At 41.7% G+C, this 17,122-nt stretch overlaps 1 protein-coding gene across 1 annotated transcript; it reads right to left on the reverse strand.

Moving 5' to 3' along the window:
- Nucleotides 1–868: 868 nt before the first annotated feature.
- Nucleotides 869–16,459, reverse strand: maip1 (matrix AAA peptidase interacting protein 1). Its single transcript, XM_080198486.1, has 5 exons — nucleotides 16,160–16,459; nucleotides 11,243–11,314; nucleotides 10,494–10,620; nucleotides 8,574–8,724; nucleotides 869–4,634 (listed from the first exon to the last, which is right to left on the reverse strand). The coding sequence occupies exons 1-5, from the start codon at nucleotides 16,457–16,459 to the stop codon at nucleotides 4,556–4,558; spliced, it is 729 nt and encodes a 242-aa protein (XP_080054612.1). The 3' UTR covers nucleotides 869–4,555.
- Nucleotides 16,460–17,122: the final 663 nt, after the last annotated feature.

Consider the following 17,122-nt stretch of genomic DNA (forward strand, 5'->3'; position numbering starts at 1 on the left):
GTTACTCTTTCAAAGGACTCTGATAAATTGGTTAAACATGATTTCCCTTTCATAAAATTATGTTGACTCTTCCCAACTACCTTAAACCTGTCTAGGCTCCCAGTGATAACCTCTTTAATGATCAATTTTAATGTCATTCCTGTGACAGATGCCAAGTTAACTGGCCTAAAACTTACCGTTCTCTGTCTCCCTTCTGTCTTAAATGGAGGCGTTATATTTGCTACTTTCCAATCTGATGGAATCTTTCCAGAATCTAATGAATTTTGGAAAATTAACACCAAATTCATCTCTCTCATTAACCAACTATTTTAATACCCTTGGATGAAGTCCAATCAGGATCCAGAGGCTTGTCAGCCACAGCTCCATCAGTTTGCTCAGTTCAGCTTCCCTACTGATTGTGATTTCACCAAGTTTCTCTCTCTCTTCCAGCTCCCAATTTACAGCCATTAGTGGGATGTTCCTTGAATCCTCTATTGCGAATATAAAAACAAAATATCTATTCATCCGCCATTTCCTTACCATCAACTATTAATTCCCATTTTCATTCTCTAGCAGACCAACACTCACTTCACTTACTCTTTTCCTGTTTTGATACCTGTAGAAATGTTTTCACATTCATAGCTAACATCCTCTCATACTCTAATTTCATTCTCCTTACGAACCTTTTAGTCATTCTCTGCTGTTCTTTATACTTTGACCAATCATCCGACCTGCCATTCATCTTTGCAGTTGTGTTTTTCCTTATTTAGTTAACCATGGATAGTGGCTCCTCCCTTCAGAATTTTTCTTTACAGCAGGAATATATTCTGAAATTCCTCAAATGCCTGTCACTGCCTCTCTATTCACTCGCCTGGTATCCTAGTTCACTTTATCTAGCTCAGCTTTCATGCCCATAGTTGCCTTATTTAAGTTTAAATTACTAGTTTTAGATCCACGCTTCTCCCTTTCAATTTATATAAAGATATATTGTATGCCTGTCACTCCAATACTATGTCTAATACTGGTCATAATATTAAACCTAATATTTGGTTAATGGAGTGTGTGTGTATATATGGGGAGGGGGCAGACAAATATTTAGAAAAGATGAAAATTTTGAACTCGAATGTTTTGCAGGATTATGTAAGGCAGTTATGTATGAGCAGGTATTTTGCAGATAATACAAGTAGAATTATGAATGACCGTGATACTCCTAAGTCAAGTTTCATTTACATTTTCAAAGGCCACATTTCAGTCTTGGGTTTTACTTCAGTAATTCAGTCTCACTATTATAAGAACTCAAAGGAGAACTTGTTTTCTAGCAGATTTATTCATTAAAAACACATCCTCAAAACTGATGTTTCAAAAAAAAAATCAGTATGTACCACTTACAATTTTAGAAAACATCAAGAAAACTACAGTTAAAAAATCAAATCCATGTTTTGTGGTCCATCTTATGAGGTTCATATTCCGCTATTTCTGAGTATGGAAAAAAATAGAATGGTGGATTATAGATGGTGCTCCAAGCCTTTATCAGTGAAGGTAGCACCACTAGACAGATATCAGAATTCATTGTTACAAAACTCCCAGAAAATATGTTTCAATTCTGAAAAGTCAATGTTAACAGCTTATTTCAACTCCAGAAACTAATAAGTTTCCATCAGTAAACTGAGAGTTAATCGGCAATTGAACTCTCTTTCTCCTTTTGAATCCAATTCCAAAATTTCCCAATCCCAAATTTCCCAAAGAGGGGCTTTATCTGATCCTCACCCTCCTATACTGTACCTAGCAACCACAGGGCAGTGGTCAAGTACAGTGCAGTATTAGCCTGCTAGTCCCTTTACAGTAGAATTAGCTTTCACCCAACTGAGTCAAAAATAGCAGCTGAAATGTGGAATCCCGGGGGGGACAGGATGCAAATATGAGCAGTGGCCAGATGTATCCCTAGGTGCACAAAAATTACATTGAAGGATAGTACAACTTGAAAGCACTTCTCATTAAACAAAAAAAAACACATTTTCAGTATTCAATTAATGTTCCAAGAACAAGTGTTTCCTTCCTTGATACAAAAATGAACCCCATAAAACCAAACCACACAGTGTTTACTCCAAGCAAAGGGGAGGTTACAGCATCAAGGGAGTTTCTGTAAATTTATCACTGCATTTCAGTACAGTACTCTCTTACAATAGTACTCCCATTGGGAGCAATAAGAATACATTAATAAATGGAAAGCAGACAATTGGCATCTGCAGCAACCATATAAATAAGACAATTATAAAAGGAGCACTGCAGAGACTATTCTCCAGACTAGGTGAAAAACAGATCAAACTATTCTCAAACTATAAGTGTTTTATCCTTGTTTAATTAGCAAAATGGCCAATAATTTTGACCCAAAAGGTCTCCTATTTCATTTCTGAGAACCCAGCCTGGCGCCCTTTTAACTCAACCTTGGCTCAGGAGATAGCAGTACAGTGACTCACAGTCATTTCCACCCCCCCCCTTTCACAGGGAAAAGTGAAGAGGGACGAGCTCATTTACCCTCCAATTGCTCTCCATTCCTTGTGGGAAAATCACCCAGTTCTTTACATTCCACACTGAACACAAACTGGGCATTTATATCAAACATGAACTGGCGACCATTTAACCCATTAAGCACCAGCAAGTTTTACCTAAAAGTAGTCAATGCTAACAATTGGTTTGCCAAATGCTGCCCAATAAAGGGCTGTGAAGGGCTCATTTCGGTAGTATTTCTTCAAGGAAATCGATCAGCGCTCAAATGTGTTGGCAGGAAGAGTAACCAAGAACAAGACACTGAAATTGTTTAAAGAACCAGTCAGACGCTGCAAGTGGGGAGATGACAACAGTCAAAAGAAACTTCCTTGTTTTGCATCTCAGCTGCAATCAGTGAGTCTGGCATTGTTTCAACCACCAGAAAATCTTCCATTTAGAATAAGTTTTGCCATCGTTCAGCTAGTGAGCACACTGCCTGTATGAAAAACAGCCACAAGGCCACTGACTCTGCAGAGCGCTGTCAATTCAACTGGGTGATAGTCAGGTAACAGCAACTGGCTTTCTATGCGTTAGAAAGGGGTGAAAAAATAAACAATGCATAGTTCCCATCAGATCAGCGTCCAGTGGTCCCTACTGGAAAACTGTATCAGTGGAAAACAGGATCAAACAGCTTACTCATGAATTCAGGTACTTGAGGATAGTTACTGCCTTTGGAACCAAAAAGTCAACAACTTCAGAAAAAAAATTATGCAAAACTGTTAATACTGAGAATGTTTGTAATAATTAATTCCCACAGAACACAATTCTGTGGGAAAACTGGCTATTCTCAGACAGGAGACAATTTGGAAATGAATTGAACAGAATGCAAATGTATAGGAAATTGAAAGTTGTGAAATTTAATACGGAAGTGTAAGATATTGCATAGAGAAAGGAAAAATAGACAACATATGTACTCCTAGAAAGATACATAAATAGTTATAAGATAATTTGAGATCAGCTTAGGAATCTTAGGCTGAATGTTAACATAACTAATCAATTCAGAACATCAACTAAAAATGTCAAGTAAATGTTTAATTATGTTGCCAGAACAGTGGTATAATGGTCAAAGGAAGGTGTTACTTGCACTGTAAGGATGACTAAGGTTTGATCAAATCTTGATAACTGTGTCCAGTTCTAGTCACAGATGCAAAAGGCAACATTCAAGAACTGGGTGCAGTGCTAAGGTGACCGACAAGGCTGATACCTAGTGCCAGAGGTTTTCAGTTTGGGTGACACTGAAAAAAAAATTGCTTTTTTGGAGGACTTGGAGCAAGGGGAGCGTGAAAGAAGGTTCAAAGACAAGTTTAGAATCAATATCAGGATGCGCGTTGCATACACAATAACAAGGCATGGAATGCACTTTCGGGTAGAGTAAAGCCAAAAACCCTGGGAATCATTTAAGAACCAGATGGATATTGTGATGGGATACTCCAGGATATTCCTTGATGCATGAACTAAAATAGACAAATTAGCTTCCTATATCTGTAATTATCTTGTGATCTTGGTCAAGAGCTTAAATGTACTTGGTTTATTGGATTATACTTGTTAATTTTTCTGCTGCACATTTTACAAGATCTTATAACAATAAGTATTTCTCCCCTTCACCTCTCTATCACGGCGTACCTTCAAGTGGTCTTAGTGCGCTTACTTGCTGCAATTTCACTGAAGTTGGTGACACCTATTTTGCAAATTACAGCAGACAGCCACTATCTAGACACACTTACTCCTCTCCACTGAGAGCACCAAACGAAACTCAATTGGAGAAATATCAGCAGGTCCACCAGATGCATGTTAAAAAAGTAAACGTTCTGTAATTCTGTAGTGACAAAATTTTCAAGTACAATCTAAATCTATCATTCACAACAGTTGCGCAGCATAGCAAATGCCATTCATGTAATGCCAGCATCTAATATGGTGCACAAGTTTTATAGGATAAAAAATACAAATCAAAAGAGGGTCAGTCTTTCATGTCTTTCCAGATGGTTGTGAAACAAGCAGTAATATCCTTACAGTAAGATCTTCAGCAGATTTAGTCCAATAATTTAGAATGTTGTATCCGTGTAATAGTCCAGTCAGGTTCCACACCTTGTGTAAATTCACGTCGAAATCTAAGTTCAGTGAAGAATGAAACATTAGTTAAATTTAAGAGCAGCATGAGAACATTACCAGACAGTTTTAAGAATAATTTTCAAAGTGCTAAAAGCACTATATACTTCCAAGTCGATACACAAATGTAGTACGAGCCCAGATTACCTCAATGTTCTACTGTCCTCCATTTAACTGGATTCTGGTTCCACTGGCTCCAGACATTCTCTGATACATCATCCAATTCTTCCAATTTGTCATGAATGATGCTTGACAGTGACCATTGCAGCCAAGTACGTTCTTTTCTTTATCACATGTTCATGCTTAGAAACATTTCAGTAGCTTCTGCTGGATCAGTGGGCAATCTAAATGAGTTGTCCCTGTCTTCCCTCAGGAGTACTTGTACCCTAGCCACCTCCCAATTTACAATGTTGATGCGCATGATGCATTATTCACACTGAGCAATGCATTCGATACCTTGCCATTTAACCCCACACATTTCCCAATGATTTCATTTTAATGAGTTAAGTAGCTCAATCTCAAGTGCACCCATTATCAAATTTCACTTGGATTCCTAAAATGCTGTCTCTAAATCGAGCTGATAATGTGGCTAAACAGCCGCAATATAAAGATTCTCAAACTGATTATTCTTTCGCAGTTGTTCTCAGCCAAAATTACTGCCTTCAAAATTTCAACTGTATAACACCCTTAAGAGGGACAGAAAATGCATTGAAGTCACATGGTAATATTTATTTTTTTCTAGCTGATTTGCATTATGCTCTACAACCATTTCTTTAATTATAAATGTGCTCAAGGTGAAGGATGTTCATTCTAAGGAAAATACCATTCCTCAGCATCAAGCATTTGCAAGTACAGCACGGTTTGTTACAGAACAAAAAAAATTCCTTTTCCTATGCCCCAACCTCAGAAAGGCATCAGTTATTAATTCCTATATCCACCAATGGCAACCAGAGACCTCATGAGGTTGCTAATCACAGGCTTATTCGTGCCTTTGGCCCAGACAAATGATGCACTGGGCTCAGATTGTAGTCCTATAATTTGGGCACTCAGTGGACAGATGAGACTATCAATCCAACTGTTTTATTAAAGCCTAGGCAAAGGGAACTTACTCCTTACTATTAAATGAATCATGCTGTTCCAATATTTGCAAGCAAATAGCACCAGAGTAAACTGGCTGAAAGCAGAGAGATGTGGTGTAGTGATAATGCCACTGGTTACTGATAATCCAGAAACAGAGGCTCAAGCTCTGGGGACACGGGTTCAAATATCACGGCAGATGGTGGGATTTGAATTCAGTTCTTAAATAAAGCTGGCTCAGGTAATGCTGGCTGTTGATTGTTGTTAACTCATCTGGTTCATGTTGCTGTCCTTACCCAGCCTGGCCTACAGGTGACTCCAGGCCCCTGGCAATGTGGCGTTCACTTTTAGCTGCCTCTGAATTGGCTGAGCAAGATCAAGGGCAGTAAATATTGGCCTCGCGAGTAATGCTCACATCCCATGAAAGAATTAAAACACACATCTAAATCAAGCCTACTTGAGTGGCTGGTCGCATTGGCAACTGAATATTTACAGCTCTTGGCTGAGAGTCAAATACACACAATGCGTGTATTCATTTGTGGTACACGGGCATCGCTGGCTGGCCAGCATTCATTGCCCATCCCTAGATGCCCGAGGGCAGTTTGAGAGTCAGCCACATTGCTGTGGCTCTGGAGGCCACACTAGGAAAGGATGGCAGACTTCCTCAATTACAGAAAGAAATCAAGAGGGCTAAAAGAAGACATGAGGTTGCTTTGGCAGTCAAGGTGGAGGATAACCCTAAGAGCTTCTACAGGTAGATTAAGAGCAAAAGGATAGTAAGGGATAAAATTGGTCCTCTTGAAGATCAGAATGGTCGGCTATGTATGGAACCAAAAGAAATGGGGGAGATATTAAATGGGTTTTTTTGTCCGTATTTACTAAGGAAACTGGCATGGAGTCTATGGAAATAAGGCAAACAAGTAGGGAGGTCATGGAACCTATACAGATTAAAGGGCAGGAGGTGCTTGCTGTCTTGAGGCAAATCAGACTGGATAAATCCCCAGGACCGGACAGGGGATTCTCTCAGACCTTGAAGGAGACTAGTGTTGAAAATGCAGGGGCCCTGGCAGATATATTTACAATGTAGGTATTCACGGGTGAGGTGCCGGATGATTGGAGGATAGCTCATGTTGATCTGTTCTTTAAAAAAGGCCCAAAAAGTAATCTGGGAAATTATAGGCCCATACGTTTGACATCAGTAGTAGGTAAATTATTGGAAGGAGTACTAAGAGATATGATCTACAAATATTTGGATGGACAGGGACTTATTAGGGAGAGTCAACATGGCTTTGTGCATGGTAGGTCATGTTTAACCAATCTATTAGAGTTTTTTGAGGAGGTTACCAGAAAAGTGATGAAGGCAGTGGATGTTGTCTACATGGACTTCAGTAAGGCCTTTGACAAGGTCCTGCATGGGAGAATAGTTGGGAAGGTTCAGTCACTAGGTATACATGGAGAGGTAGTAAATTGAATTAGACATTGGCTCAATGGAAGAAGCCAGAGAGTGCTTGTGGAGGATTGGTTCTCTGAGTGGATGCCTGTGACTAGTGGTGTGCCACAGGGATTAGTGCTGGGTCCATTGTTGTTTGTCACTTATATCAACGATCTGGATGATAATGTGGTGAATTGGATCAGCAAATTTGCTGATGATACAAAGATTGGAAGTGTAGTGGACAGTGGTGAAGGTTTTCAAAGCTTGCAGAGGAATTTGGACCAGCTAGAAAAGTGGGCTGAAAAATGGCAGATGGAGTTTAAGTCAGACAAGTGTCAGGTATTGCACTTTGGAAGGACAAGCCAAGGTAGAACATACAAGGTAAATGGTAGGACACTGAAGAGTGCAGTACAACAGGGGGATCTGGGAATACAGATACATAATTCCCTAAAAGTGGCGTCACAGGTAGATAGGGTCGTAAAGAGTGCTTTTGGTACACTGACCTTTATAAATCAAAGTCTTGAGTATGAGTGTTGGAATGTTATGGTGAGGTTGTATAACACAGTAAGAAGTCTGACAACACCAGGTTTAAGTCCAACCAATTTATTTGATAGTAAACTCACTAGCTTTCAAGGTTCCCCTCTTCGTCAGGTGAAGAGGGGAACCTCGAAAGCTAGTGAGTTTACTGTCAAATAAATCGGTTGGACTTAAACCTGGTGTTGTCAGACTTCTTACTGTGTTTATCCCAGTCCAACACCGGCATCTCCACATCATTAGGTTGTATAAGACATTAGTGAGGCCGAATTTAGAGTATTGTGTGCAGTTTTGGTCACCTAATTACAGGAAGGATATTAATAAGGTTGAAAGAGTGCAGAGAAGGTTTACAAGGATGTTGCCGGGACTTGAGAAACTGAGTTACAGAGAAAGGTTGAATAGGTTAGAACTTTATTCCTTGGAGTGTAGAAGAATGAGGGGAGATTTGATAGAGGCGTATAAAATTATGATGGGTATAGATCCAGTGAATGCAAGCAGGCTTTTTCCACTGAGGCTAGGGGAGAAAAAAAGTAGAACACATGGGTTAAGGGTGAAGGGGGAAAAGTTTAAAGGGAATATTAGGGGGGGCTTCTTCACAGAGAGTGGTGGGAGTGTGGAATGAGTTGCCAGATGAAGTGGTGAAAGCGGGCTCACTTTTAACAGTTAAGAAAAACTTGGACAGGTACATGGATGAGAGGGGTGTGGAGGGATATGGTCCAGGTGCAGGTCAGTGGGACAAGGCAGAAAAATGGTTCAGCACAGCCAAGAAGGGCCAAAAGGCCTGTTTCTGTGCTGTAATGTTCTATGATTCTATTCGACAGTTACTCACATGCCATCAATAAACACCCAATAAAACTCCCAACAGTGCAGTACAAACTGATAGTTAAAAAAAACTTACTCATAATTTGCTGTGAGCAGACGCTTACTGTCTTTGCTGTTTTCATCACCAAATACTACTTGAAACACTTTAGTTCCCTCAGGAGTTTCATCAGGAAGGTCAGCATCGGTCAGGTACCAGTAACGCATTATGATACTGACAAACTTTCTACCTGTTGAGATGAAAAGTTAATGGCCAGCAGCTTCAAACGTCTCAAAAACATTCATTTCTACAGTAAATAAGTCCCAGGTTATAACCATACAGACTGAGCTCATTAGGACTAGCACAATTATTTAAAAAAAAGCACAGTTGCAGGTACTAAAGAAAACCCTGGACCCATACAACTCCAACACACTTCATACCCATCACAAATATTATCGTGAGATCCTTGGCAGAGTTGCAATTTGTGAATAGCAGGGTTAATGGGGCAGAAGACAGAGCGATGGAGTATTTGTTCATTCAATTACCTGCATTTCCAGTACAGGCCACTCAGCCCAACTGCTACTGCATGCTCTATGTGAGCTTCACCCACCCTTCTTCATATCACCCAATCAGAACAGCCCTATTTTCCTTTCTCCCCTGAAATTCATCCATGAATTCCCATGGTTTCAGAATGTGGTATTAACGTAGTTATGAATTTCAACACCAGTACGATATCTTTGGTGGGTAGGATGAGGAAAGCTTGATGCTCAATTCATAATGTGAAAAAATAAGGAAAGAGAGGTGCAACATTCTTTTAAGTAATCCCACCAGATCCTGATTGGCCAAAAAAACCAATCAGTTCTAAGAGTCACGGTCAACCCTTAGATTCAAGGACACGAGCTGGCAACTAGAACAATGAGCAAAATAAGATTGGAGGGAATGAAGATATCAAAGCTAGAAAGCAAATAAATTATTTAGCAAATCCAGTACATGGATAGCCAGAAAAGAACATTGAGATGTTGTTGCAAAGGGAAGGGGGAGAGGTGGTTGGTTTCCCTTGAGATAGAGATAATTACAATTGGTGCGAAGTAGATTGTTGTGATTCAACAAAATGGGAAAGTTGGCAGAAATGCCTGTCTAAAGTGGAAGCCTCAGGTGCCAGGGCATTTTGATGAGATCAAGAGAGAATTCATGGCGAGGGCACCAGCTGCTTAACATGGCCAGTCAGATTCATTGAATACAGAGAAATCAGGAAGTGGAATTGGGTAACAAGAAATAACCAATTAGGAGCTGTTCAGGGTGAAAGCCAGAAGATATCAGCTAAATAGGCACAAAAAGCTACAGAGGGGCAAGAAAGGATATAAGAAAGAAAGGTGCCAGAGGACTAAGAGCAAATATCAAAACAGAAGCTGAGGATGAATGTCACACTGCCATGGATTAGAGCAAGGAATAAGACTAAAAGTATAGCCAAAAAGGCAGCTTTAACAAATAGGAAATATGAGAGATGTTTCACTAAGAGCAAGGTTATCAAATGCCTCTAAGATGAAGTCATAGACAATGATAGTCTCGTTCACATAGTCACATTAACATTGCAATTAAGTTACTGTGAAAATCCCCTAGTTGCCACATTCTGGCACCTGTTCGGGTACATGGAGGGAGAATTTAGCATGGCCAATGCACCTAACCAGCATGTCTTTCAGACTATGGGAGGAAACTGGGGCGCGCAGACACGGAGACAAGTTGCAGACTCCACACAGACAGTGACTCAAGCCAGGAATCGAACCCAGGTCTTGATGCTGTGATGCAGCAATGCTAATCGCTATGCCACTGTGCCGCCCACAGTGATAACAAACCACATAACATTGCATTATTGTTAATACCAGCATTTGATCCTATTCCACAAATACACAGTAAATTTCCAGGAATTTGCATAATAATGTAGTAGGAAGCTTCTGATTGGAAAATTCTTTGCAACCTCAACCATCATTTTAGCTGTCAAGTGTAATAAAGAAAACAAACCTTGGTTATCATAATAAATTCCAACATCACCTGGTGTGCTGTACATAATTTCATCCAGGTCAGCAGCTAAGGCCTCCCTGCGGTTAACCGGCAAAGCTAAGCATTTTTCTTTCACTTCTTCCAACGCCTGTATAGAAAACAATTGGATAATGAGGCAGACCTACTGATAGGTACAGGAGTTAACACAGAAGAGCTTCGAGAACTGCTTTTTCCCTGCTGCCATCAGACTTTTCATTGTATACTAATACATGTGACAACAATAAACCAAATCAAATCTTTTTCAGGAAAAGAATAAGAGCAAGATATCACCTCCATAAAGGTTTAATAGCCAAAGCAGGTCTCAAATCTTTTTGCTTAGGCAAAAGCTAACGTTGAAGTTGCGTTCGGTTGACAACAAAAAAAAACTCACAAACCATTTTCTTGCTTCTGAAAGATCACAGCTTAGTACTTACTAAAAAAATCTCAAAACAGAATATAGGCTAATGGTAAGAAACAAATACACTTCAATGGATCCTTTCAAACTGCTGAGCCATATTGCATTTGCGACGTTGGTTATCTGAAATGCAACAAATGCAGATTTTGCCACAGCACTTTGTTTTTCCAAGTGCTACTTGGGATTCATCTGGGACACAAACCCATACCCCTTCAAAACACGTGTAATTCACAAGTTAAATGTTGAAATTATCACAAACTTATCACTGTTTACCAGAAAATATCTAAAAATCTGGTTAATATAAATTGCATTTTACCTCTTTTGATACAAGATCCTTCAATTCATCAAAATTGCACTTTGAAAGCATCTTTGACACTCGTGAGAAAGCCTATGGAAGAAGTCAATGAATATTATTTGAAGCTTTACTTTCTTAAACCAGTACATCCGGTACAAGCACCAAACTATATCTACAACACAACTGGCGGCTGGGAGAGAATGAGAAATATTTTGTCACGTTACACTGCATTGCAAGCAATAAACGCAAGCCTTTTATTCAATTCGGAGTCACTGTCGGGCACACTTTACACTAATTAGACACTATAAACGTACTACCACGTATGTGGGTACATGACTATGTGGGAGATTCTCCCCTCTTCCGCTGGAGATCTGGGGTAGAGGATATTGATGAGAGCACCCCGGCCAAATTATTTTTTAAGCCACTGTGAGCAGTCACCCAGATTGCCTGTAACATTTGCACTACGGGTGTCTTTCCCATATCCCCAGAATGAGTGGCTGTAGCCCTTCTTCCACCATCTGAAGGGGCTGCACCTCAATTTGTGGCAGCAATTCAGTCCTAACCTTGGGCTTACTGGTAGAGGGGAGGAATCATAGAATCTCTATAACGCAGGAGGAGTCATCTGACCCATCGATCCTGCACCAACAACAATCCTGCCCAGGCCCTATACTGGTAACCTCGCATATTTGTCCTGCTAATCCCCCTGACACTAATGGCCAATTTAACATGGCCAATCTACCTAACCTGCACATCTTTGGAATTTTGGATGAAACCAGAGCACCCGAAGGAAAACCTCGCAGACACGGAGAATATGTAAACTCAACACAGACAATCACCCAAGGCTGGAATCAAACACGGGCCTCTGGCACAATGTCACCTCGGTATAGTTACCAGACTTGACACCACAATGTCAGTCCATGCCTTATCCTCCCATCTCAGGAGTCTGTGCAACATGGCTATTAACAGGTCCAGGCAGGGTGCAGACGATGGATTGTTCACTTTGACCTTCTGCCTCGCTGCTGCGGCTAACTCAATGTCTGGTCTTGCTGGAGAGGGAGCTTACACTGCCTGCCAACTTGTTCAAAGTATTCCTCAACAATAAAGGGTGGCACAGTGGTTAGTGCTGCTGTCTCACAGCACCAGGGACTCAGGTTCAATTCCGGCCTCAGTCACTGTGTGGAGTTTGCACATTCTCTCTGTATCTACAAGGGTTTCCTCCAGGTACTCCGGTTTTCTCCCAGAATCCGAAAATGTGTGGGTTATGTGGATTAGCCATGTTAAATTGACCCTAGTGTCAGGGGATTAGCAAGGTAGATGTGTGGAGTTATGGGAATAGGGCCTGGGTCAGATTGTGATTGATAAAGGCCTCCTTCTGCACTGTAGGGATTCTATGAACCAGAGTGTTTTATTGACATAAGCAACAGCATTTAGGATCTTGATCAATTGGGCCAGTGGGCTGATGAATGGCAGATGGCGTTTAATTTAAATAAACGTGAGGTGATGCATTTTGGTAGACTGAAGCAGGGCAGGACTTACTGAGTTAACAATAGGGTGTTGGGGAGAGTTACAGAACAAACAGATATAGGGACACATGTTTATAGCTCCTTGAAAGTGGAGTCAGAGGTGGACAGAGTGGTGAAGAAGGCATCTGCATGTTTGGTTTCTTTGGTCAGAACATTGGATACAGGAGTTGGGACGTCTTGTTGAAGTTGTACAAGACATTGGTAAGGCCACACTTAGAATATTATGTCACCTTAGAATATTCTGGTCACCTTATTATAGAAAGGATATTATTAAACTAGAAAGAGTGCAGAAAAGATTTACTAGGATGCTACTGGAACTTGATGGTTTGAGTTATAAGGAGAGGCTGGATAGACTGGGACTTTTTCCTCTGGAGCGTAGAAGACTGAGGATGATCTAATAGAGGTCTACAAAATAATGAGATCAGCCATATAGTCAATATCTTTTCCCAAAAATACGGGAGTCTAAAATTAGAGGGCATAGGTTTAAGGTGAGAGGGGAGAGATACAAAAGGGTCTAGAGGGGCAATTTTTTCACAGAGGGTGATAAGTGTCTGGAACAAGCTGCCAGAGGTAGTAGTAGAGTACAATTTTGTCTTTTAAAAAGCATTTGGACAGTTACATGGGTAAGATGGGTATAGAGGGATATGGGCCAAATGCAGCCAATTGGGACTAACTTTAGGGTTTTGAAAAAAGGGTGGCATGGACATGTTGGGCTGAAGGGCCTGTTTCCATGCTGTAAACCTCTATGACTATTTGTATTTGGTAAGTTTCCCTCTCTTTTATCCAAGTTTTGAAGGTTTTTGCTCATGTCTCTTTTAAAAAGGGGGCACACTTATTAATTTGATTTCTGGTAGGATGCAACTGACACTTAAAAAAAAGCAGAACTGAAAATTAGTAACCATGGCAAAGAACAGAAGAGGTCCTAACTAACATTCATCGACTGCTGTAAAACAGGTCATCTGGGCATTTATCCCATTGCAGCAATTGGGACCTTACTGTATGCAAATTGGCTACATCATCAATTAAAATCCCCCATGAGAATGGAATCAGGTCCACCTGACCAGCTTGGCTTCCGGTGCAGTCCGGCACTCCCTTGCCTCTCAGTCAGTGCGATGCAAGCAATGCAAAAATTTCCATTCACAAAGAATTGAAAACCCACTCTAGAAAAAGTGCTTCAAATTGTGTCAGCCACTCTGGGAAACAGCAGCTAATATTCATGCAGCTGGTATCAACCCACTATCCAGATGGATGGACTCAAGAACATGGCAGCAAAAAGAACCAATACCTGGTCAGGGACGGACCTGGTCAGTTTTCGAAGACTGGTCGTACTGGGACCACTGCTTTTCTTGATTCATGTTAATGACTTGAAATCTGGGACCCAGAACCCAATTTCAAAATTTGCAGACGACACAAGGAAAGTATTGTGAACTGAGAAGATGATGATGATGATGATAAATTTCAAAAAGACACAGACAAGGAAGTGGAATGGGTGGTGATGAAACATGCTGCAGAGATGTGTGAAGTGACATCATTTAGTAGGCAGAAAGAAGAGGGGGAATGTAAATTAAAGGATACAATTCCAAAATAGGCCGGAGTAAAGAGATTTGGAGATACAAATACGCTGCCTTAGGATACAGAGTTAATTATCTAGGATGGAGGAGAAATTTCCTCACTCAGAATTCTCTATTCCAGAGGGTTGTGACTGCTTCACTGTTGAATATATTTAAGGCTGGGATGGATAGATTATTGATTTTTGAGAATCAAGAGACACACAGAACAGGTGGGAAAGTTGAGTCAAAATCTAATAACAGTCATTGCATTGAATGGCAAAGCAAGCTTGATGGGTTGTACAGTTTACTCCTACTTCCATCTTGTGGTCTTGTAAATCATTAAAGGTAACGGCAGGTTGAGAAAGTAGTTTAAAAAGGCATGTGGAATCCTGGGCTGTGTAAATAGAGATATACAGTACAAAACAAATGCTGAACATTTATGAAGTACTTGTTCAGCCTTAAATTGAGTTGTGTTTAATTTTGAGCACCACATTCTCGGAAGGACGTAAAGGCTTTAGAAAAGCTGTAGAGAAGACTTGAGAATGAGATATGGGACTTCAGTTATGTGGGCAAAGTGGAAAAGAAAATACCAAGATGTTTGATAGAGGTGTTCAAATTTATGAGCTATCAGTGAAAACGTGAAGAACCAGGGCATACAGATTCACACTGAAAGACAAAAGAAACAATGGCAACAAGGAAAAGTGTGTTTTACGCAGCAAATAGTTAGGTTCTGGAATACAGTGCCTGAGTGTGGTGGAGGTCAAATCAATTGTGGCTTTCAAAAGGGAACTGGATATGTACCTCCAGGTTTAGCACCACTACAGGAAGGATGTGATTGCACTAGCGAGTGCCGAGGAGATTCAGCAGGATGTTGCCATTCTTTTTGGTTAAACAAATTAAACTAAATTAAATAAATGGAGGGACAAAGCAAAACGGGCAGCCCCTTCAAATTTGGGGGCAGGAAGAGAAGACACCTGAAGATAGCAGAACTTCAGCTATGAATAGAGACTGGGCAGATTGGTATTGTTTTCCTCAAGGAAGTGAAGGCTGAGGAGGACCTTATCAAGGTATACAAAATAACAAGGGACAGAGATAGGGGCAGATAACAAGTAATGTTTCCCCTTAAGAGAAGGGTCAATAACCAGGGGGGAACATAGAATTAAGGTAAAGGAGGTTAGAAGCAGGGGGGAATTTCAGGAAAAATTTTTTCATCCAGCAGGTGATGGGAATCCAGAACTCAGTGCCTGAAAGGTTGGAACCCTCATAACATTTAAGAAGCATTTAGATGAGCACTGGAGATGCCATAACAAGAAGTCTCACAACACCAGGTTAAAGTCCAACTGGTTTATTTGACAGTAAACCCACAAGCTTTCGGAAACGGTGGTATTCAAATAAGACTTGAATAGCAGATTAGCTGTAAAGACTTACATTTTAATCAGTATTCTGTAAACTGTCTGTGACTTTCTCTGATCAGAACCTTCCACACACCTGAGGAAGGAACACCGTTTCCCAAAGCTTGTGGGTTTACTATCAGATAAACTGGTCGGACTTTAACCTGGTGTTGTGAGACTTCTTACCGTATTTACCGCCGTCCAACGCCGGCATCTCCGCATCATGATGCCACAGCAGACGGTGCAAGTACTGGAAAATGGTCAGCACAGACAGGATGGGCAGACAGGAATCTGTGCTGTAAAACTCTTTGATTTGCAGGGCTACAGGTGAAGGTGGGGAGAAGGGGGGGGGGGAGTTGAATTGCTCTCGCAGGGGGCAGGAACAGACACGATGGGCTGAACGGCGCCACTCTGTGTTTTTAAAGTCACTGTAAGCTCTTTCCGAAGTGAACTCTTTCTGCCCCGGGAGCTCACCTGTTTGGCACCGGCAGAAAACTCGTCGAAGGAGAAGTCCTGATCAAAGTAGGCTCTGATCAGGAAGAAATACATCCTGGTGCGGGCCCAGGTGAAGGGGTTGGGGATGCCGACCACCACCACTTTCCTGCTCGGCTGCCGCTCGCTGCTGTATCCCCGGGCCCAGGGGAGCGGCCCGAGGGCGGGCAGCTGCCGGGAGGGTGCCAGGCCCCGCCGCAGGGTGCGAGCGGCCCCGGGCTGCCGGCCAGCCCGGCACAGGCTGAGCAGAGCCGGCCTCCAGCCCCGGCCCGCCAGCGCCATCTTCCCCCCGCCTCCTCCCGTTGGCCGAGCGCCTCTCCCACACCATCACCCCGCCGGAGGAAAAACCGGGGCCCGCAACAAAGGTTCCGCCTCCCCACCCACTGTCTGAGTGCAGGAGTCATGATGTGGGTATGCCGGCGTTGGACTGGCGTAAACACAGTAAAAAGTCTGACAACACCAGGTTTTAGTCCAACCTATTTATTTGATAATATTCTCACAAGCTTTCGAGGGGACAGCCTCTTCGTCAGGTGAATGGAGAGTTCTGTCTGAGGCCAGAACTCTCCATTCACCTGACGAAGAGGGTAACCCCTCGAAAGCTTGTGAGAATATTATCAAACAAATAGGTTGGACTAAAACCTGGTGTTGTCAGACTTTTTACTGTGAGTGCAGGAGTTCCAGCACAGACCTGCCTCTCACCACGGCTGCACGTGATGCCTTGCAATGTCTCCAAACTTGTGGCTTTAACCTGTTAAGTAATCTGGTTGTTCCTCAAATCAACATCATTGGTTTCCTCCGGGTGCACCGGTTTCCCCCCAGAGTCCTAAAGATATGTTGGTTAGGGTGCGTTGGCCGTGCTGAATTCTCCCTCCGCGTACCCGAACAGGCACCGGAGTGTGGCGACGAGAGGATTTTCACAGCAACTTCATTGCAGTGTTAGTGTAA

Source organism: Carcharhinus amblyrhynchos, chromosome 11 (assembly GCF_965287045.1).
Source record: "Carcharhinus amblyrhynchos chromosome 11, sCarAmb.v2.hapA, whole genome shotgun sequence".
Taxonomy (NCBI): Eukaryota; Metazoa; Chordata; class Chondrichthyes; order Carcharhiniformes; family Carcharhinidae; genus Carcharhinus; species Carcharhinus amblyrhynchos.